The sequence below is a fragment of the Macrotis lagotis genome, chromosome 8 (assembly GCF_037893015.1).
Source record: "Macrotis lagotis isolate mMagLag1 chromosome 8, bilby.v1.9.chrom.fasta, whole genome shotgun sequence".
NCBI lineage: Eukaryota > Metazoa > Chordata > Mammalia > Peramelemorphia > Peramelidae > Macrotis > Macrotis lagotis.
The window spans coordinates 169610301-169634059 of NC_133665.1; the positions used below are offsets into that span (position 1 = coordinate 169610301).

General features: G+C 40.1%; 1 protein-coding gene and 1 long non-coding RNA gene across 2 annotated transcripts in view; one reads left to right on the forward strand and one right to left on the reverse strand.

Moving 5' to 3' along the window:
* Positions 1–23759, reverse strand: part of LOC141496342 (uncharacterized) — a 205107-nt gene that overhangs the window by 58648 nt on the left and 122700 nt on the right. The window lies entirely within an intron of this gene.
* Positions 6302–20920, forward strand: LOC141496341 (prickle-like protein 2). Its single transcript, XM_074198821.1, has one exon. It carries the CDS (start codon positions 17348–17350, stop codon positions 18167–18169), a length of 822 nt encoding a protein of 273 aa, XP_074054922.1. The 5' UTR covers positions 6302–17347; the 3' UTR covers positions 18170–20920.

A 23759-nucleotide genomic window follows, 5' to 3' on the forward strand; every position in this document is an offset into this window, starting at 1 on the left:
ACCCCACCCCCTATCCCCCCAAAATAGCACCTACGATAATCTCATTGGTTTAGGGAATTCCTGGATGAAAAAATGTTCTTCCCCTCAATCAGCTTATATTTTGTGGGGAAAAACAATATGAATAGAAAAAAAGTATGAGCAAAACATGTAATAATACAATAAAAACAACAAAATTGAGGAAGGCAAGCATCTGTAAGTCTTAGTAATAAATATTGAAGGTTTGGGATTATTCATTTTTATTAGGTAGACAGATTCATAATCACAGTGATCTTTCAGCTAAAGGAAATGCCTTTCAAAGAACTAGTTTGCCATAGCTTTCATTGAAAACCAGGCAAATGTCCAGGATTTCAACAGAGAGATCTGATTATCAAAAGGAAGAGATGCAATAGGACTTTGTCACATTTCCATTGGTTCTTTCCTAGAGCTGCTTCATTGGGGGGGCACTACTGTTTGAATGGCAGGATCTCATCACCCAAGTGACAGGAAAGCTGGGCTTAATGGTGCAAGTTAACCCAGGTCCAAGAAGCTCAACTCAATGAGGTCTCAAAATAGACTGTGCTTGAAGCTTTGACTTTGGCATTGGGTGTGTCTTTGGGACTCCTGGTCCCAGTTGTCATTGAGATGTTATCAGTGACCTCTTGCTCTTTAAAATGCTTACCTCTTCCTAGGGAATGAAGGCTATGGAAGAAAAAAAAACATAAGAATCCTATATTATGTAATGATTTACTGTAAAGATGGTGATCGTGTTTCCCCAATAGAAAATAATCTCTCCCTAGGGCAGGGACAGTTTGATTCTGGGGGCATCTAACTGGACGGAGCACCAGCCTTGGAGTCAGGAAGACCTGTGTTCAAAACCAGTCTCAGATACTTCCTAGCTGTGTGACTCTGGGAAAGTCACTTAACCCTGTTTGTCACAGTTTCCTCATCTATAAAATGAGCTGGAGAAGAAAATGGCAAATCACTCTAGTATCTCCATCAGGAGAACCCACCAAATGGGGTCACAAAAAACCAGACCTGACTGGAATGACTAGACAATTTTATTTTTATCATTCTTTAGACAGCGTCGACAAATAGGTATTTTAATAAGTGTTTATTGATTGGTTGTTTTTTCCCCAGTGCTATATATCTTAAAACAAATGATTTAGGGTAGACATGGGGTAGGGGTATGCAGGGGGAGGGAACTACAAGGTAATCTTCCACTCTAAGGTTAACTTTTCTTTTTATGAGTGTTGAATATATTCCAATAGACACCATATCTCTCCTATTAAAATATAAGCTTCTTGAGGGGTTTTAGCTTTTTCTCAGTATCTATTTAATACAATACCTATTGGGGGCAGTGAGGTAGTTTGGTGGATGGAGAGCATTGACCCCTGGAGTCAGGAAGTCCTGAGTTCAAATCTGGCCTCAGACACTTAATAATTGCCTAGCTGTGTGACCTTGGGCAAGTTACTTAACCTTATTGCCTTAAATAAATTTTAAAAGTTTCAAAATACATTATCTATCATATATAGGGAACACATAATAAAACTTACTGGTTGGTTTGATTCCCTAAAATGCTTTACCAAGATAATTCAGGTGAGAGCAGTCTCCATCTTTGAATGAGGATGGTTTCTAGTTCCTGAGAGGGTTTAAAACCTTTAGAGTTGGAACTGTCCTTTCTAATTTTTCTTTCCATAGATAATCAAAGAAACCAACTAGATAAACAAATTGTCATATCTATTATATTACTTTTTTCAGTTAATAAATGCTTATAATTAATCTTGTATGGTCAAAGCAAATGTTCACATTGGTCATCTCTAAAATTGTATTGATCCTTCTGTATTTTTGAGTTCATCACCTGCCCCTTGATAGCTAGTCTTCTGGAGTCCTGGCTGACACACTGCATTGATCAGAGTTCTTTCTTTCCAAATGGCTTGTCTTTGCCATGTTCTTCTGGGTCCATTCACTTTACTCTGCATCAGTTTCTATGTGTTTTCCCAGATGTCTTTAAAATCATCCCTTTCATCATTTCTTATGGTACAATAGTATTCCATTACATTCATATTCCATAATTTGTTCCTCAGTTGATGGGCACACCCTTATTTTCCAATTCTTTACCACCACAAAAAGAGCTACTATAAATATTTTTGTACATATGGGTTCTTTTATTCTCTTTGATCTCTTTAGGGTATATGTTTAATAATGGTATTACTGCTTCAGATGGTATGCGTTTAGTGATTTTTGAGGCATGATTCCAAATTGCCCAAATTCCCAATGGCTGAACCAATTCACTTATTAATGTACCTGCTTTATCACAGTCCTTCCAACACTTGTCATTTTCCTTTCTTGTCATCTTTGCCAATCTGATGGGTGTAAGGTAGAAACTCAGACCATATTGTCAATGTAAAAAATATTACTTCCCAGACTCAATTATGTCAACAGAAGGGAGTCACTGGATTATCTTGGTGGAGGAAGACATCAGGAAATCAAAGACAAATCAGAAAGGGAGTATTATAAAGTAATACTAGTCACTGATCTTGATCCCAGAAAGTAGGGGTTAATATAAATCTCAAACAATAAAGCATTATCTGATGGGAAAATACTCTAGAGATAAATCTATTTTTACCCGGATGAAGCCAAATTTGGAAGGTTAAACCAACTGTCACAAGACCCTCAGTATATCATCCTTCACCCGCTTGTAACCATACCCTCTCTGTTCTGTTCCCTTCACCACAGCTGTCTGGCCCATCTGCTGCCCTGGCAGCTGGCAGGGTCTCAGCTGAGAGGAGGTGGAACAAGGCCAGAACCCTCTGCTGTCACCAATGCCATATTAGCAGAGCCCAGCATCACCAGCTGGCCCAGGATGTCGTGTTCATTGCTCTCACTCTTTTTCTCTGCCTTTCCGCAATAGAGAAAGGAAAGGACCCAAGAATCTGTGGTCCTACTTTCCAGTGGAATGGGTGAGGAAGGGATGGGATCCCCAAATCTGGAGGTTTTCAAGCCAAGGTCTCATAACCTCTTTCCAAAGAGGTTTCTTCATCTTCTTGAGCAAGTCACTACCTCATTGGTAAATTGAACTCCAAGGTCTCCTCCATCTTTAAAGTGGTAATCTTATGTAATCTTGGCCAAGTTGTTTAACATCCTTACAGATTCTTTGTAAAATGAGAAAAACTGGATGCCTACTGCTGCCATTGGTTATACTATTGAACTTTCACAGGCTCTATGGTCTGTGTTATTTGCTTAGAAAGACTCTGAACTATACCTTATTAAGGGTGAACTTCAATGGACTTCAGTTGTATCCTTGGATCATTCTTGATTAATTTTTCCCAATCAACTAATTAGTGACTCTTTATTTAGATCCCACCATGTGACAGGCACTATTTTAACATTAGGAATACAAAGATCAAAATCACCCTCCAGAAATTTATTTATATTTTACAGGACAGAAGTTCTTAATCTGGTATCTATGAAGTTTTTTGGTTTGGGGTTTTTAAGATTTGAATAACTGTATTCTAACATAATGAATATCACATATTCAAAAACAATAGAAGAAGGGTTCCATAGGTTTCACCAGACTGCCATATTCCTGATACTGAAAAATCAATATTATAAAACCCTATTCTATGTGGAGATGGATGAGCACGGAGTTGAGCTGTGGATTTGGTAGAAGCTTGGAGTCAAATTTCCAAGAGATAGGAATGCAAATGACAGTTTTAAAGGCAGGATTTCCCAGGGATGGGGCCAAGGGGGACATGATTCATCTGGTAGCCTGTGGGTTCTGCAAGACAAGAACAAGATGGGGGAAAGAGGTATGGGGAGGGGGCTTCAGGTTATTGGCACAGAGAAGAAAGGCTGAATAGGAAGTTCTGGAGAGAGGGGGATGATGGATGATAAGAGCTGAGATTCACTGGCTGTAGGTGGGGTCTTGGGTGGATGCCAGAAGAGGATTTGGTGAAATTTGATCAGACACTGAAAGAAAAATTTTAATGGAAAACAGTAAGGAGCCTTTTGCTCCATAGACACTTGGGAGGAGTTCAGAGGCTGACCATTGGCTAGAGAATGTCTCTTTAAGCAGTGTCCTTTTTAGACTTGATCAGATGACCCTGGCTTCAATTCCCTTCCCTCTACCTATCAGCAGCTGTATCCACAAAGGACTGTTGGGGGGTTGGGGTTTTGAGGTAGGGCGTGGGTGGAATAGAAATGGGTTGGAAGCTAGTGCCAGAGCCTAGCACCTACAAGTTCTGCAAACACTTGCCCTGATTTGTCATACTCCCCTAATGGGCTCCAGATATTTTCAGTTGCAAAACAGCTGTGAATAACTTTGCACCTCTTCTACCTCAGAACAAGTTATGGGGAGGGTTTTGTTTTCTCTTTCAACACCTCAAATCATCAATAGAGTGATGCACTTTCTAATAGAGGGTATGAGGTTTAGGTTGAAAGGCAGAAAGAGAGTCTCAATTCTGAATCCCTTCTGAAGTGACCTAGAGATGGAAAGACCTGTGTTTGAATCCAGACTCCAATTCCTAGTCATTGTGTGACCTTGAAGAAATCACTTGCCTTTTCAATGCCTCAGACACTTCTCTAAGATTGAGAGCAGAAACCAAATTGCATACATAGGTTGAGGGAGTTTCCTTACCTTGCGTTCACTATATTAATAAAATCAATGATCTAGTCCAAAGTCCACTGTATTCTCACTACTAGTAATAGTGTTATTGGACTAGATAGAGTACTGCTTGAAGGTAGGGGCTTGAATCAGATGACCTTGGAAAGTTAGCTTCCAGGTACAATTAAGTTTATCTTTTAAATGGTAGGACAAGGAGGGGGGCTTAACTTAGGAGCCCACTAGAGTCTATAGATAGATTTTCAAAAGGACCAGAAGCTTAGAACTTTGAATCTTTTGTTAATGATTTTTTTCAACATAATTGGTTTCCTTTCATATTTGCTTTGTGTTTTTTAAACTATTAAGAGAGAAGTTCCATGGGCTTTTTGAAGGGTTCCATGACACAAAATAAGGTTAAGAACCCCCAATGTAAGGGAACTAGTCTCAGGATCATAGATTTAGACTAGAAAGAACTTAGAGATTAACTGATCCAACCCTTTAATCTTATAGTTGAGGAAACAGAGCCACGCAGATAGGACATGACTTACCTGACATTCACACAAGTAATATGAGACAGAATTTTAAGCTAGTTTCTCGGCTTTGCCTCTTACAAAGTCCCAGGACTTCTAAATGCACCTCAATGGCCATTTTAAAAAGCTTCATTCCCCTGTACATCTCCATTCCTCTTCCCCAGAAGGGGGGATATCCCCTCCACTAAGGAAAGGAAAGGAAACCAATGCACAGTGATGCTCCCTCAAATGTGCCTTCTGGATACTTTGTGGGCAAATCCATAGAAAGGAGCCTCCAATTCCCAGTCCAAGAACAAATGAGTCTTAGAGAACAGCAAATCTGATGTTGGTGAGTGTCTCTCCCCTTGATTGATTTTTGTTCATTTTGATTATGTAACTGTTCATTTTTCAGACTCTAAAACTCTAAGGTCATTCTGTAGTGGGGAAAAGAGCTTAATAAATATATTAGTGTGACTTCTGCTCTTCCCATTAGGGCTGTCTTTTTTTTTTTTTGCTTCTTTCCCAGGAATAGGAATCACAAATAAAGGACTCAGCACACTCCATAATCCCGTACCTGTGCCTCCAAGAAATCATGGCAGCACAGTGGCCACACATTTATAAAAACCCACCTAGGCAGATGGGCTAAACCAGACTGAAGGTGACTGATGGGTCTCAAACCCATCATGAATTAGGGGGATATCTACCCCAAACATGTGAAGACTTTCTCCAGCAGAATGGGTGGATGAGAATAATTTATTCCAAAGGTCATCTACTCACTACATGCTAGGCTCTCCTTTTGTCTTGCCATTGGACTTCAACAACTCTGGAAGAGAGTGAGTCTGATGACTTTGTACAAGTCTACCTCACTTAAATCCAATTCATTGAAGACATCACTCCATATTTTCATTGGTACTCTTCAAAATAAGGGACAAACAACACATATAGTATAGAGGTATATAGAATATACATAGGTATAGAGAATATATATGATATGATATGTTAATATATAAAATATATAGGTATGTCTATTTACACCTATATAAAATAGACATACTATGTATACACCTATTTATGATATATGTAGATAGATTGATTGATAGATAGATAGATGTTTGTATGTATTATGTAGAAATTGAGTAATCATGTGATGGAAGGTGCCAATAGCTGAGGGAATCAGGAAAGACTTCCATTTGTGTCAAACTCAATATAAATGGATCCCTATGGCCACATATTGGCTTATTTATTTCCTTAAGCATTTCTCGATTACATTGGAGTTGGGTTCTGCAGCAAGTTACCTGCTAAACACTATCACCTCTGCTGTGGAAGGCAGCCTTGGAAATGAAACTAGAAAGAAAATAGGAAGTCTGCCTGGGAAAGAGTCAGAGCTAAGGGATGGAGAGGGAAAATGACTGACTATAAAAAAGTCAGTTTGGTATATGAGAAGAGGCCAATTGTTCTCTTCATGTTGGTTCACCCTTTGACCCATCTGGCCCAGTCCAACAGCACTGGGTAGTGCTCCCATCTCATTCAGGTTTACCTGTTCTGGGATCCTTTTTACCTATCCCTTATCCATTCTCAATCTCCCTCTCTGATAAGAATCTAACCATCTTATCCATACTGACGTGATCGTGAAAGTTGAATTTGAGGATGGGCAATCCTGCTCAGCCAGCATCTTAGTGAATTCAAACAGAGGGTGACCAATTTGGGGGTCAGGGAGGCCTTCCTGCATTCCTTCTCAAGTACTGCTCCACCCACACAGGAGATCAACTCTGCCAAGGAAAGAAACCTCAAAAGACCATTGTACAAGCAAAGCTTGGACTACCCAGGAATCAGAGACCAGTCATGGGAAAGGGGGGAGGGGAGTGTCCTGGGGAACACCCACTCAATTCTAAGTACCTTCGTTTATGGGAAAAAAATCTCTGTCCCTTCCCCCTAGCTGCTAGTGTGTGCCCTCTCTTCCAAAGCAACTTTGAACAAAGCAAGATAGGTATTAATCTCTTGGTGACTGTTTTATGAATAAACAGGGAAGGGAATACTCTCCAGAATCAGAGTAGTAGATTGTTACCTTGGGAAGAACAATTAACTGAAGGCAGAAAACCTAAGTACTATTTCCGGGTCTGACATTAGCTTTGTGACCACAACTATATCACTTCATCACTGAGCATTTTCTTTCCTCTTCTGGGCAATGGACATCATCATCATCATTGTTATCAATAACTCCACTCCCACACTCAGAAACCTGCTATGAGGAAAGTGTTTTGTTCATCTTATAGCTCCACCACCACCACCATCCTCCTTCTCCTCCTCCTCCTCCTCATCATCATCATCATGGAATTGCTTGAAATTCACAGTAGTCTCAAATATGAAAGTTAATTCAAAAGCTGAGAATATTATTGCATCATTAAAAAGGCATAATCACTGAATGTGAATGATAGTGAAGAGCCTTGAAATCCATACCTAGGAAAGAACAGTTGACAGAATTGGGAATAATTAACCTGAAAACAAGAAAGTTTAGGAGGCCAGTGGTGGCTGTCCATGATAGTATGTGGTAGAGGGCCTACACCTCTTCCATTTGGCTCCATAGGTGAGGACAATAAGTGGAGCCAGGAGTGAGGGGAGCTGCCAGGAAGATATAGACTCCAGGTTAGGTAAATGTTTCCTCATCATCAGAGTTCCAGTGGTGAATTGATGCCATCTGTTACGGGGGCGGGGTTCTCCCTTTGTTGGGGGTCTACAGGCAAAGACTAAATGTGAACCTATCAAGCATGTTATAGATGAGGTCCTTATACTTTCCACCATCTCCCCACCTACCACATATTCTGTGATCCCTGGTCCATTGATAGACACTCCATCCCCAGTCTGGACATTTTCAATGGTGGTCCCCCCAAGCCTAGAAGGCTCTCCCTCTTTACCTCCACCTCCTGACTTTCTTCAAGTCAGTCAACATTTATTAAGTACCAACTATGTTCTAAGGCTGGAAATAGGAAGAAGGAACTCACAAGTTCAAGCTAAAAATCCCACTGGAAGACTTTCTTGGTCCCCTACTCCAGTGACTTTCTTTTCTTGATTTCCTCCAGTTTATCCTGTCTTGAGATGATTTGTAGTTGTTTGCACGCTGTCTCCCCCATTTAGACTGAGCATCAAGAATCTAGATTATCTTTTGTCTTGTCTCCAACACTTAACCAATGCCTGTTATTCAGCAAGTGTGTAATACAGGTTTGTTGACTGGCTTCTTGCATTTTACAAATCCTTTCTTTGTTCTGATAATTAGCCAGTTGTTTTTAGAAACCTAAAAGCCAACAGGATTGACAGCTTGATGAATGGAGTATGAAAAAGCTATAGTTTTCTTTTGCCAATTTTAGTCCCCTTCCTTGATGCTGTGCTCTCCATCACCCAGACAAACATGTTGTATGCAGTTGTGAAGACCAGAGTTTCATGTGTCATTTCCCAATGCCTCCAATTCAATGGCACATTTCCTGAGTGAATACCACTAAATAGCAATGCCCCTGTTGTTCTGGAAACCAAAATCAGTCATGGGCATTTCTTCAAAAGAGCTTATTTGTCATCTTAGCTGGACTTTTTATAACACACTCAGGGAGTTGGTGAAACTGCCCTTCTGCATAATGACAGAGGCAGTCACAGACTCATGGGGGTCAATTCAAGATTGGTGCATGGTTTTCACCATGGGGGAAAGGGGAAGCCAGACAAAAAGAAATTGTTCCAAGTCTGGTCTCTCTGGGGCAACAGGAACAGATGGCAGGTGTGAGACCAGGCTTATGGCTGGCTGCTCTTTTGGCACAAACTTGCTTAGTCACTGAGATGAGATGAAGGAAGGGATCTATGACAAGATAGCAGCTTATATATAAAGATAGATAGATATATAAAATGAAATATTTCCCAATTACATGTAATTTTTTTTATATTTTGAGTTCCAAATTCTTTCCCTCTCTTCCCTGTTTCATCCTGTGAGAAGGCAAGGATGTCAATCATACATGTGAGGATATGCAAAGTATATTTCCATATTATATGCAAAAGAAAACACACAAATAGCCCCAAGAAAAATAAAGTTAAAAAAAGTAAGCTTCAATCTGTACACATAGTTCATCAGTTCTCTCTCTGGAGATGGATAGCACTTTTTATCACGTGTCCTTTGGTATCTTGGATCATTGTCTTGATTAGAGTAACCAAGTCTTTTCCATTTGATCATTGCTAGAATATTGCTCTTCTATATACAGTGTTCTCCTGGTTCTGTTTACTTCATTTTGCATCAGTTCATATAAATCTTCCCAGGTTTTTTTTTTTCAGAAAGCATCTGTTTATCATTTCTTACAGCACAATAGTATCCATCACAATATTATGCTGCAACTTGTTCAGTCTTTCTTATCTTAATTTACAATTCTTTGCTGCCACAAAAAGAGCTGCTATAAATATTTTTGTACAAATAGTTCCTTTTTCTTTTTCTTTGACCTCTTTGGGATACAGGCATGGTAATGGTATTTCTGGGTCGAATGGTATACTAAGTGTCTGAGGTTGGATTTACGTTCCAGTCTTCCTGACTCCCAGCCCCATGAACTCTCCACTTTACTGCCTTCCTGAAAAATCTGGAGGAGTAGTTCAATAAGAAGTGCTAAGGGAAAAACCATTCTCTGGCTTCCCAAGTGCCTTCCAGCTAGCCCAACAGAGTGAAACCCATTCATCCTTCAGTGAAAGGGTTGCCTAGATTGTGACTCTACACTGACTGACCAGCCTTCTCATAGAATGATTCTTATTTTGTCTTATAGTTGACACCTAAGATCTCAATCCTGCTATCACTTGAGTATCCAGTACACCAAAACTTTCTCTTCCTTGTGTATTGAACAGAAGTAATTAGTTACTCATTAATTGTAGCTGATCAATCACTCAGTAAACATCAACTGTATACCTGCTATAAAACGAATATTCAGGGAGCAGATCTATCCCCATGTATCCCAAGCATCAACATTGACCTCTATTTAAAAAAAATTCTGTTAACTTGAAAAGTGAATGAATTCCTTAGGAAAGGCTACATGGTGTGCTCAATAGGGAGCTGTCCTTGGAGCAGAGATCACTTGGATTTAAGCTCTACCAGAGACCCTGGAAAATCATTTAATATCTCCATGCTTTAGACCAGAGATATCAAATTTATGCCAGCAAAATTTCTGAGTGAATGTAATTGGGAAATGTTTAACAAAATAAATAAAAGTACAATCTAAGTAAGGTTAAATTGTTTTCAAATAGTTTCCAAAACTATTTGAGTTTGGCAGCATTACCTTGGGGTTCAACTCTCAGTTGCAAAGAAGGTACTATCTTGGCAGTAGCAAAGGGAGTTTCTTCCCCCAGGGGAACCTTATGCCAATTAAACCACATATACAGTATTTGAAGGAATATCATGTAGGGGAACTGCTAGCCTTCTATTTGGCCTCCAATGGCAGAATGAAAAAAAAAAATGAGTGGAAGGTAGCCCATGAGGCAGACTTTAAAAACTTTCCAATGATTAGAGCCATCCCAGAAGAAAGAATGGTTTTAGGAGGAAGTAGATTCCTCCTCCTTAGAAGTCTTCAAGCAGAATTTGGAGGGCCATTTGACAGGCTGATTCCTTTTGGGTATGGTCTGAACTTAATGGCTGTTGAGGTCCTTTCCAGATTTCAGATTCTGTGATTTTCAGTAACTTCTAAGGTCTTATCCATATCCATCTTACCCACCAGTGACCACCCCAGAAATGATTCACAGCATGTCACCTTGCATACACATGCTAGAAGGGTGTTTGAAATCTCACAAGTCCTGTTGCTAAGAAACATGCAGTGGTATGTAACCTCTGTCCTTCAGCTTGTTTTCTCTCTCCAGCTGTTACCAGTTGGACTGTTGTGCCTTCCTACCAGGATGGATCAATTGACTCATTTGAGAAAGGCACTCCAAGACCCCTGGCCCAAACATCTGTACTTTGTAATTAGATTTTGATCCTCTGTAGCAAGCACTGGTCATTTTAAATACATAGGACATATCATATGACATTGAGGACCCTCTTCTCTGATTCATCTTGAAGGCTCCTATTTGATTTCAACTCTGCCACATCCAGTTTAACTGAAGAATATATAGGATAGAGGTAACAAAAATTAAAGAGCGTTATCAGCATGAATTTATAGGAAGTCATGTTTTAAAGAGGCATGTATAAAAGATAAGGCCAAGTAATGGGGAGATGAATACAGTTCTATAAAAACAAATTGTGCCCTCATTAGATGGTAATCTCCTTGAGGGCTGGGAAAGTATTTTTTTCTTTTTCTTTATAATTCCAGGGCTTCCAAGTAACTGGGACATAGAAAGTGATTAATCAAATACTACAGATAATGTAAAGGACTTTAAAAAAAATCTTTGTAGGGGAAAGAGGGGTGCAAGGAGGAATAGGAGTATTGCTCAGGACAAACATAATTATTGATGATGAGAAAGCTAAACTATTCAACTGTTATCTTGCTTCTGCTTTCTCTCCTAAGGAGAGTGATTTGGAAAATGGGAAAAATGAAATAAAAATGCTTAATAAAGCCTTGAAATAGAAGATAAGTGAGAAGATTATAAAAAGAACCCAGAGACCTTCCAGTTAACAGACCAGAAGTAATTACATCCTGGTACACTGGAAAAAAAACAAAAAAGAAAACCAGTAAGTGTGATGACCCAAACACTGTCAAGAGAATGGAAGAGGTACCTCAGTAATGGAGAAGGACAAATTCTTTGAAAGAGGTTGGAGACACCAAGGGCCAGAGAGTTTGACTTCTATTCCTTGAAAAATTAAATAACATTATCACAAGGAAGAAATCATCCTGAGCTTTTATTTAAAAAGGAAAACAGTAGTAACCATAAACCAATGTGACTTTATCAAGAATAGGTCATGCTGGATTATCTCCATTTCCTCCTTCATCAGGGTAACGAGCTTAACAGATCAGAGGAATGTCATAGACGTGGTTAGATTTGACATGAGCATTTGACAAAATCTAAACTTTTCTAATGAGTAAGATGGGAGAACTGTGTGATGGCCTAGAAAAGAGATAGTATTGTTGGGTCAATGTCATTTTGAAAGAAACCCTAATTATAAATTTAACCCCATTTCTGTTCTTGACCCCTTCCTGTTTCATATTTTTACCAGTGATTTGAACAAATTCAACAAAGGCATACATGCTTATCAAATTTGCAAATGGAAGAAACCTAAGCCATTTAGCTAATTCGTTGGAGAGTAGCACAAGATGCAAGATTATTTCAAAAATGCCACAGATTAGATAAAATTAAGAAAAATATTCACAAATATAATTGTAAAGCCCTACACTGGGATTCCAAAAATCAATTTTACAAGTATAGGATGGGGACAAACACGACAATCAATTTAAATGAAAAAGAGCTGGGAGTCTCAAGGAATGAAAATCCAAGCTCCATACAAGACAGTGGTTTGTTGTGGGAGGGGAAAAAAAAGGAAGAAAGGAAAACATTAACCTTCTCCTAGACTACATTAGGGGAGACATAGTTTCCAGAACAAAGGAGCTGTTTTCTGCCTTTGTCAGACCACAACTAGAGCCCTGGATTTGGTTCTGGATGCCTTCTTTTAGGAAAAATGATCGTGATGGTCAGAGGGCTTGAGAGTGTGCCATCTGAAGATCAGTTGAAGGAACTGGGGGTATGTATCCTGAAGAAGAAAATCCCAAATTCCTTATTTAGTTTTCATCAGTCTAAATGACTGTCTCTAAAAGAGGAATGATATATAGTAGGTTTTCTTGAGTCCAAAGAGTAGAACTAGAAGCAGGGGCAAGAAGTTACAGGGGGATCGATTCAGATTCTGTGCAGGAATACATTTCCTATGGATTATAGTCTTGTAATATGATTGGATGCCTTAGGATATTTGTAAATGATATGGTAGATTGGATTCTTATTTGGTTACCATGTGGACCCAATGATATTGGCTGTCCCTTGAAACTCTTTAAGATTCAGTGATTTGGTGTAAATAAGTGGAGGTTTGGGGGAATTAGTCATGAATATGGACCAAACTCCAAATCCACATTTATAGTTCATTACACATAAGCAATACCTATTAGTTTTCAGGGTGTAGAGGAGAAAAATAAGAAATGTAAGGGATAAGTTAGGGATTGAACCTATGATTTCATAGTATAAGGAACTTCCAGGTGAGGAAATTCCCTCTCTTTGTAGGATAGGACTCTCTCTCTGCAACTGAAATATTAAGTGACTTGCTCAGGGTCTCACAGTCAGTATGCAGCAGAGGCAGAACCTAAACCCAGAATTTTCTGGCTTTCAGGACAACTCTCTATCATGCCATACTTCCTCTAAGAAATGTAATTGCATATAAAATATATACCTCCAAATTAGGTTTGCCATTCCTTTCTCCAGAATTAAGTGAATCTTTCCTGTTTCTAGTGAAAATAAGATAATCAACTATGTCTAACTTATTTCTAAAGATTTTATTTGTTGTTTTCCTTTGCATTTTTCTCTGATCTCTGTGGAATTTCCTATGGAAGGGACTTAAAGTTCAAGTCACAAGAGGGAGATCTTGTTAGGTTCAAAGTAGCACTAATGTAGAGAACTTCCGACTCATTTAACCGTAAGAGAGAAGAATCTTCTGACCCAAATGAGGTAGAGTGATGATGGTACAGAACATGGACATTGATGTTACCATGAGCTACCCTGACCTTTGTAGTAAAGATAAATAGAAGTCTGGAATACTGGCACTGGTGAGCTGGTACCTTTTATAAGCTTTTTATCATTTGGAGAAAATAGAAAAAAACAGGAAAGGCCTATGGACAAGCAATTTTCCACTCAAAGAGAGAAAGAAAAAAGTCCATGGTGTTTTACAATCCCTTATTGTTGCCCAGGTTTCTCTTGCCAAAGTCTCCAAGTTGTTAGGGGAAAAAATACTGTTAGTTTCTTAGCTAGGGAACAGAATCTTTCAACTCAGATTGTGGTCCACATGTCTTTGGAAGGAGTAATGCTTATTATACTCATTGAGGAGTTGATTTGGGTGACATTTTGGCATCAGGTTATTTTATCCATGTAAGAAAGTTTTAGCTTGGAGACACTTTATGCCACAGATGGAGATCAACAAAACCAGTGAAGTTGACCTCTATTAATAACGCAATAAGGTGAGAATATATTATTTAAAAAAACTCTTAACTGCTTAAAGGTTAAGAGATTTCTCCTCAACACATTGCTTGTTTGTCTCAGAGCTTCTTCCTGATTCCAAAGGCTGCTCTTTAGCCATTCTCCCATATTGAATTATTGTTTATTATATAGTGGTTTGTGATTTAATAGACCCATATCATTTTTTATTCTTAGTTATAAGGCATGAGAGGAAATATAGCAAGGAAGGAGGAGATGCATGGGGAAATAGGGGCAATGACTTGAGTTCCAATCTCACCTCTAGATGCTTATTATCTTTATGACCTTAGGTCAGGTCACTTAACCACTCTGAGCCTGTTTCTCTATGTCAATTGAAAAGGTTCAAGTAGAGTAGATTCTATGACTCCTTCTAGCTCTTTAGGATTGCAAGAGATCTTTTGTTTTTTAAGTCCATAATCCAGAGGGTATAGATACAAGGGTAAAACAAAATGCAGCTGTGAGCAATTATCTGGTAAACTTGATTAGTGAATATGTGTTCGATCCTTTGCTTCAAGTTTGGGAAGGAGAGTTGTCTGAGTAACTACATAAGCTCAGTTTCCCTCAGCCTCTCACTACTGTTGGAATGTTTCTCATTGGCTGATGGATCTCCTGCGATCTTGGAGTCATGAATATTGCTCATTTTCAGTATTTTTATGTCTGATTAGTAGGAAGCTCTAACAGTTTTGTGATGCTGCATTTTGGGGGCTAATTATGAGCCCTCATACTTTCATATTGGAACCATCCCAGATGGTGGCATCTTTATAAGGACTAGGAAGACACAACAAGATTGATGGGAGCGATGGTGGTTATTTTTGTTTCTTTCGATTGGGAAATGCAATTTGTTTGAATTTATAATTGATCATTTTCTGTATCAAACTTGCTAGGAATCAAGAAGGTGACTGCTTTCTTTTCCCAGTTTTATAGGTGGGGGGGAGGGGGGACTTGGGAATGATACTAATCCTAGCCACAGCCTTGGGGTTTTCCATGAGCCTGAGCCATTTTTAGAGTCTAGAGGCCAAATTTTCCCCTCACTTTTTTGTGTCCAACTCGAGTCAGACTTGTGCAAGAAACGAATCTAAATCTTTCAGGTTGCTCTGAATAGGAATGACATGAGTTATTTAAACTTCTAGCCACATCTCCCTCCCTCTCCCCCCCGACCCCAGCTTCCCACATACATTTTGTTTACTGTTGAGAGTAATGGATGATAAACTCTGCAGTTTCAGAGAGGAGTGCAAGAGGTCGGTGCAGCCATACGCCTCTGATTTTCCTGCAGCAGATTTCCTTTTTTGGGGATGATCAAGGTTGTACTGAGGTCTTTCCTGTTATGTACTGGCAAGTAGAAAGGGAGCGAACAGCTCCCTAGTGACATGGTGGGGACCACTGTTTTTTTCCCCCAGCACCAGCCTGACTCCTCTGTTAAAGTATGTATTTGCTCCCCTGTTCATGCTTCACTTTGGGGGTCATGAAGACAGAATGTTTAGGAATTTATGATATTTGGAGGAGTTATTTATGCAGGCCCTAATTCTATTAGAGAATTCAGGTAAAAAGTCCTCCGAACATAAATGAATACCATCTGTATTACTGGGGCCTTGCCTGGATAACTTTCCTTGGTAAATGTGATTTGGGAGATTTTCATTTTTTTTCCCCTCCCAAAGTTCACCCATTCCTGCCGTTCATTTATCATCATATGTTATAACCTTCCATCTGAGCCTCAACATCAGAGCAGGCTCTGGAAATGATTAGACTGTTGCAAATCAACTTTGGGGATTTATTTCTTCCAACTTCACCTTCTCTCTGGCTGCTTATCTCTGATATACAACACCCCACTTGTCATGTATAAAAATCCTAGGATTTTGAAAAAGGATTGGGCTGAGGAGGGGTGTCATCTGGGTGTTGTGGTTAGTGCAGATCATAGTTTGGTTCCATGGAAAGAACTGAATCTGGAGTCACAGAATTATGGATTTAGACCCAGAAAGGGACCTTGAAGTTTCCCAATTCAGCCCCCATGTTTACTGTGACCCACAGGTCTGAATCAGAGTTTGATTCAGGTCCCCCTGACTCTGCATCCAGTCTTATACCACCCACTTGATGCTGCTGCTAAGTACCAATTCTGAATCTATGCTTAATTATCAACATGAATTTGGGGGACTCATTTCCTTACCTATAAAATGAGAGGGTTTCCATTACCTTTCAGCCTAGATCTGTCTTAGATTGCAGCACTTGACAAGCCTACCTTGCTTGTGTAGGTGGGGGCAAAGGTGGGTCTGTTTCAATTCAGGGCTTGGCTGAGAAGGAGCAGAATATTGTGCTTTATTGGAAAAGGCAGAAATGGCCTTCATGCCTTTGAAGTGAGCTTACTGCTGCCTGCCTTGTCCTGCTTCTCTTTGATGCCAATCTAAGAAATAACTTTCCATAGAAAGGAAATAGAAAATTATAAGGGCATCATCAGTTTCCTTCAGGGAGTCAGAGCAAGAGTGGTCACCGGAATGAATGGTAGAGCCATCCGCGCTGTGGTCTGCAGCAAGGGGTATACCATTAGGACCACTTAGTGGAGGAATAGCTGCTCCTGGTGTGGGGGTCTCTCCCTTTCAGGACACTCGGACCCCATTTAGCCTGGAAGCAGGGGCAGTCATTTGCTAAACGATTAAATGGCTTGAAAGAATAAATGTGAATTCAGAGAGCCTACTCTCCACCTAATGAGGGAGTTCTCCTCATGGGATCTACCACCCAGGGATAGAGGGATGGGCTGGAGGAGCTCTGAAATGATTAGTGAGCAGTGATTATACCAGCTGATTTGTGATGAGAGGTAGGGCAGAATCTTGGAAATCCTGCCAGGATAAGAGGAAGGAGACATATGAGTTTGACCCCCCCCCATATTTCATATTTTTACATATTACATCAAGTGACTGAATCTCTCTTCTCAGTTTCCCCATGTGTAAAATGAGAATAAATCTTATTCCAGGTGATACTTTGTGATGTTATCACTCCACTATCATCCCATCTCTGCACATTAATTCATACAATCCTCTCTTCTTCCTTAGGCCTCTCAGCAGACGGTGGTGCCAAGCGACAGGAGCATCTTTCCCGATTTTCGATGCCTGATCTGAGCAAAGACTCAGGGATGAACGTCTCGGAGAAACTGAGCAACATGGGGACCCTCAATTCATCCATGCAGTTCCGAAGCGCAGAGTCGGTCCGCAGCCTCCTGTCTGCCCAGCAGTACCAGGATATGGAGAGCAACCTGCACCAGCTGTCTACCCCCATCAGATACAGGGACCTACAGTCTCGAGGAAGGATGCACCAGAGCTTCGACCTCGATGGGGGCATCTCCAGCAGCAAGCTGCCAGGCCAGGATGGAGTCAGGATCCAGCCGATGAGCGAACGTACCCGCCGGCGGGCGAGCCCCCGGGATGATGCCCGCCGCTTTCGGCCCCACCGCTCCCGCCGCTCCCGGAGATCCCGTTCTGACAATGCCCTGCACCTGGCCAGTGAGAGGGAGGCCATCTGCCGGTTGAAAGAACGGCCCCCGCTGAGAGCCCGGGAGGACTATGACCAGTTCATGCATCAGAGGAGCTACAGGGAGAGCATGGAGCAGGGGTCCCGCCGGGAACTGTATGGGCAGTGCCCACGGACTGTCTCCGACCTGGCTCTGCAGAATGCCTTTGGGGAGCGCTGGGGACCCTACTTTGCCGAGTACGACTGGTGTTCCACCTGCTCCTCCTCTTCGGAATCCGACAATGAGGGCTATTTCCTGGGGGAACCGATCCCCCAACCGGCCCGTCTACGGTACGTCACCAGTGAAGAGCTTCTCCATAAGTACAGCTCCTATGGAACCCCCAAATCCTCCACGTTGGGAGGCAGAGGACAGTTGCATAGCCGGAAAAGACAAAAGAGCAAAAACTGCATCATATCCTAATGTCCATCCTGCAGCGGGCAGGAGCTGAGAATGTAAATCCATACACTTGCACTGTTTTCGAATTTAAAGCGCTTTTACCTTGTTTGTCACTAAAGGCCCTGACAACCGAGATGGAGGCAAGGTTAGGGATTGGCTTCTAGAGATAGTCACGGTTCTTGGCATGGTGAATATTGTTTTTAATTTTTTTTTTTTTGCACATCTCACTTTGGAAACACTCCGGACTGTCCCTTTCTTTGTCTGAGTGGTTGTGTTCCTTTCTCTCCAGTTCTGTATTCAGTTATCACACTTTAGCAAATTATTTACTCCCCGCTTCTCTTACTCTCTCATTTTCCAGGACTCTTTTGTTTTCTCCAGTAAGTGATTTGTCAGCCAGTACCCAAGACTAAGTTATTTACATGTCCATTGTAAATGCAATGTAAATGAGAGTTCTGATAAAAAATATTTTTGTATTTTGTAATATCAGAGGAATTTCTATATCGTAGGACTCAGTGGGAAATTGCATGAACAGCCAGCATTGTTAAGTAGAATTCAGAGATGGTTTCCTGCCATCGGGTTTTTTTCTTTCCCTTTTTAGATTTCTATATAAAATTTGTTATATATCAGTGAGACATTTTTTCAAAGAAGTATATACATATATTGTGTGTGCATATAGACACATACATAAATACAGTTTGACTCTCTGAGGCTGGAAAATAAAAACAACATAGATACACAAAGCATCTAATGCTTCATTCCATCTAAAGGAGTCTACAGGGTTTATTTACTGAAGTCTGCTCACACCCTCAGTAGAAGTTGCTTTCTATCCAGCGGTAGGTAGCCTTTTTTGAAAATTGAAATTGTAACTTTCACCAATTTGCGAAGCTAGCCAGTGTCAGTAAAGTCCAATGAGAAATGCCATCTCCATTGGGACATTGAGGTTGCTTCATATTGATCTATTCCTTGGGGATTTTTTTCAAGTGTCCGTGGTTCCATTGTGTGGTGTCTGCATGGCCCTGTTCTGAGTGTGGTGCCGTTGTTTTCTGGATTATTTTATCTGCTTTCCTTGACCAAGGCAGAGGGAGGCCTGCCATCCTAGACAGACAACCTAATCGCCTTAAGGCAAATGAATTATAACTTTAGGAGCTCAAGTTAAAAAGGAAATTCTAGCAGATTGACTAGTTTGAGGTGATTTGTTCTTTCTGGGTTGTTCATCGAAGGGCAAGGTAAATTGTAAACAGGGATCAGGTCAAAGGGAGAAACTTGATGGAAGTTTGTGAAAACAGAAGAGGAGGCAAGTGTCAACTACCTGAGATTTTATTGGGAATAATCCATCCCTTGTCTCTCTCTGCTTTTGATGTAGAAATTTAAGGGTATCTTTCAGAAAAAGTGCCGGATTTAGGAAATCTTCAGTAGTCAAGGTATCTGGCTCACCTCTACAGGCCAAGATCACTGGGATTAGTAAAGAGTCTAGCTAATCCCATTGACTATAAAAGGAGAAATCACTGAGAAGGAAGATTTCCAACTGTAAGGTTGGAATCAAAAGGCAAGGAGTGTGCATTTACTTAAATAAGATATTTGGGCTTGTGTTGTCTACCTTAATGCTAGTTTTCCTGCTTTGATTCTATTTAAAAAAAAACAAAACCACGGAGAAGCACCTACATTGCTTCGACTCCTTTCTCATCCTTTATTGATTATGGCAGTTAAGATAATCTAACAGAGAATTGACATTTAGTGAGACCTACATTTAAACGTGTTTCACTTTGTATCTCATTGGTAACTGGCCTTGGTGGGGAGCACGTGATGATTTTCCAGTATAGTACATGCCTTTTCTTAGTATTTTTCTTTTTATTAAGAGGAAGTGATAAGCAGATTTTCAGATCCCATCCTAAGTGGGTCTGAGGGAAGGAAGGCTTTAAAGGAAATATATATATATATATGGCACTCAATGCAGGATATATGAAAATAATTTGCTTTTCAGGTATAAATAGAACATTTGTCATTGTCACTGATTTAAAAAAAAAAGCAATGCAGATGTTGGTCGTGGCAGTTTCCCGCATGCTATGTTTCATATCTAAGCGCTTTGTTAATTATCTGAGCCTCTGGAGAATTAAGTGTTACGTTTGTATAATAAGTTTGTAAACTGCTTGGCAAACTGATTAAGAAATAATCTGCAACCCCACTCTACCAAGTGGCAGGTTTCTGGTAGAAAAACATGATGTATTTGAAGTTTTGATTTCATTGATGGGAATGAAAAGAAAATTTGAAAAGGAGAGAATTGAACAATTATAGAGCAGCTGAGAAGTTGTCTCCTATTTCCCCCATCCCCACAAAAGAATCTCTTTCTGTATCATTGATCCCTGACATCCCTTCAAAGTATTATTCTACTTCCCTTGCCAAAACAAGACTTTAATCACTTCAAGCCCCTTGAAGAAGGAAAAGAGACCTAGAACTGACATCTATTAATGACCTCAAAGGGACATGGCAAAAGAAGGAAGATGATATCCCATAATCCATTTATTCTCCCACATTCACCTTGCTTCAATTATTTTAGCTAACAGAAGTCCAAGTAATGATCAACTTGATCTATTCTGTGACCGTGGACAACATCCCCAACTTTAACAGACCATGTTCCCCCCAAATGCCCTTGATAAGGGTATCAAATGGGGAAATAAAGAAGAACTCATGTCCACTAGAAAAAACAAGACATGTTCTCCAAAAAGCCAGGGGAATCCCCAGTAGACTGTCATCACATATAAAGCCAGCCCACCATTAGTATTTAGCTCTCATATACTTTATTTCTCTAGGCAATTTCTCTTCATTCTTAAGTAGGTAGAGGAAGAGTTTGGGATCCTTGGTTGAATGACTGCTCTGAAGGTCTGTAATTCCAACAATGTGGCAGTACTTCCAACAACGCAGTCTGAAGCACCTCTATAACTCAGTAGATGGTCTTTGAGAAAAGGAAGGAAGGAATATTTTCTCTCTTTTTTGAGAGAAGGTATGGCTGACACATTCAACATCCTTGAGATAGCCCTATGAAGAGTCCCTTCCCATTTAGCCTGCCAATTGCCCAGACAGCAGATGGATCTGGGCCATCCCTGCCTTCATACCCATGACATCCCCAACTTGATAGAACCTTTCAGAGTACACATTTCACTTATACATTTTTAAGAACCCAGAGTCACTTTCATGACAAAAAGATTGAGATAGGGCTTCTGTGAAGGTCAGACATCCACCACAGGATGTCTTAATATCGGTTAAAGGAATCCCTAACCCTAGATTCCTCAAAGATAGGTCTTTTTTATGTTCCATTGGATGGATGGATAGATTGCAGTTTGCATTATGGGAGGGAGTACACTTGTAACTAAGATCAAAGCCCCATTCGAAGATCTTGAGACAATGCCCCTGTTTTCCCCTCCCTCCCCCCACATATTGGTTTTGTTCATTCACTCTTAGTACTGATCTCTTCTGTCTTATACATACTTCAAATCTGAAATTAAGTTCACATTCTGAAGTTAATGAAAAAGGAATTGACTTTGTCCCAACCTCTCTAAATTTAAGCAGGAGCATTCCTAGAATAATTGTCTGACTAGATGGAGCTGTAATAGAATTTCAAATCTTTGAAGAGCCAGAGAGTTTGCTCAATTTGTTGAAGATTTTAAGTCAATATACTTGAAATAGCCAACCAACCTCCTAAGTTATGGCAGGAGAGTAAAATTTATTATCTACTGTTGTAGAATTAAGACCAAGAGATAATTGAAACATTTTAGTTTTGTCTTCTTATTACCACTCCAGAAGCTAGATGGTCTATCTTTATCACATGGGAGAACTGACCTTTCTGGATGGAATTAGTGATCATTTATTTGCACCCCTTTTTTTTGCATTCACAATGTCACAGAATTTTAGAGTTGGAAAGGACCTCAGTTAACTATCTCGATCCAAACTTTACTCTCAAAATAATACCCTCTGAAAGATCCAACAAAGGAAATTTTCCTTCTGACAGAAGACTTTGAAATAGGGAAAATTCACTGCTTTCTGAGGTAGCCAGTTCCAGCATTGGATAGTTTAAATGGTAGGAAATCTTTCCTGACCTCAAACCTAAATTTATCATTTTTCAACCTCTACTCATTATTTCTGTTTCTTTCCTGGGAGTAAAGGAGAGGCAAATCTACCACCCTGAGTCTTAAAGACCTTGTCTCTTACAGAATGGCCACTACATGTGAAAGGGAAAGGAAAGGGAGATAGCAGAAGAGTAATTCCTGGCTCCCAACCGATCAGTGGATAGAGGAAATTGTCTCCTATTCTCAATTGTTTATCTCCATCTTCTCATACATCATATCTTTATCAGCTCACTCCCACCGATGAGCCTAACTCATCCCTTCATCTTTCCACTAGAAGATAGAGAAACAATTGTCTCTAAGAAGATACACTGAGAAAAAGATACCCAGAATCTTCCTGTTCTCTTAGCCAAAGCTTTGAACTTTGGAGGACCTAGAGACCATGGTTGAGTTCATCCTATTAAGTGCCCTTAACTCATGAGCTGAAAGGACCAAAAGCTACAAAGATTGGAGTCAACATTGAGAGTATTTTCAAACTCAACAAGCTCACAGATTCTAGGGGAATATGGCTCTCTAGGCTTTGGCACCGAAACAACTTGGATGCTCTCTTCTTTCCTTGTTGTACAAGTTGTACAAACAAACCTCTTGCCTTTTATTTTCTTTTTATGATGATGCCTTGTGATTCCTCTAATTCCTTTCTTGAGTAAGGATATAAGATGAGAAATAAGCAACACGAGAACAATGTGCTGGTTGTGTTTTCCCATCATCCAGAAAGTGAAAAGAATGATCTGCCCCAGAGAAGTATGAGTCTCCTGAGGCAGAGTAAAGAATTGAGCCAATTACTTGTATAATTCAGGTCCCCTTTAGGGAATTGAGGATGACATTTGAATATAGGGGATTCCTTGGCTTTTATGGAAGTCACACATATTGGAAGTCAGACATTTGAATATAGGGGATTCCTTGGCTTTTATGGAAGTCACACATATTGGAAGTCAGTTTCAAATGGTGACTTCCTCTGATGCTTCTGTTCAAGTCGCATAAGACTCGGCAAAGAAGGAAGTTTCTAACTAAGGTTAGGAACGAACAAGGTGTTGGCTGTTCTTGATGATCAATAGGGGCAATGGCTAATCAGGGCCATGAATTAAATGCAGCAATCCAAATTGGGGAAATTGGACTTCTTTTCCATTTCTTAATAAAGTTCAACTTAGTAACTCTAATTAAAATAAAAATTCCACAAAACATAACATTGTTAAGAGGTATAATTTTAATAAACCTATTTCCTGCCAACAAAACTAGATTTCACAGAGTTGGGGTGGGGGGGGTGGGAAGGGGAATGTTTGTAGTGTTAGGAAAATATTTCTGTGATTTAGAGGCCAACCTATAGGATAGAATGGTGCTTTGTTACCCAGGGTGGGGGATGCAGAGAACTGACTTGTTGGTTAGGGCAAAAAAAAAAAAAACATTTTTATATGGCCACTGCCCCTGTTGGATGTTGGAAGGTGAACTCTGGATTTGGAGTCTGATGACCAAATTCAAATCCTTGCTTCACCATTTTC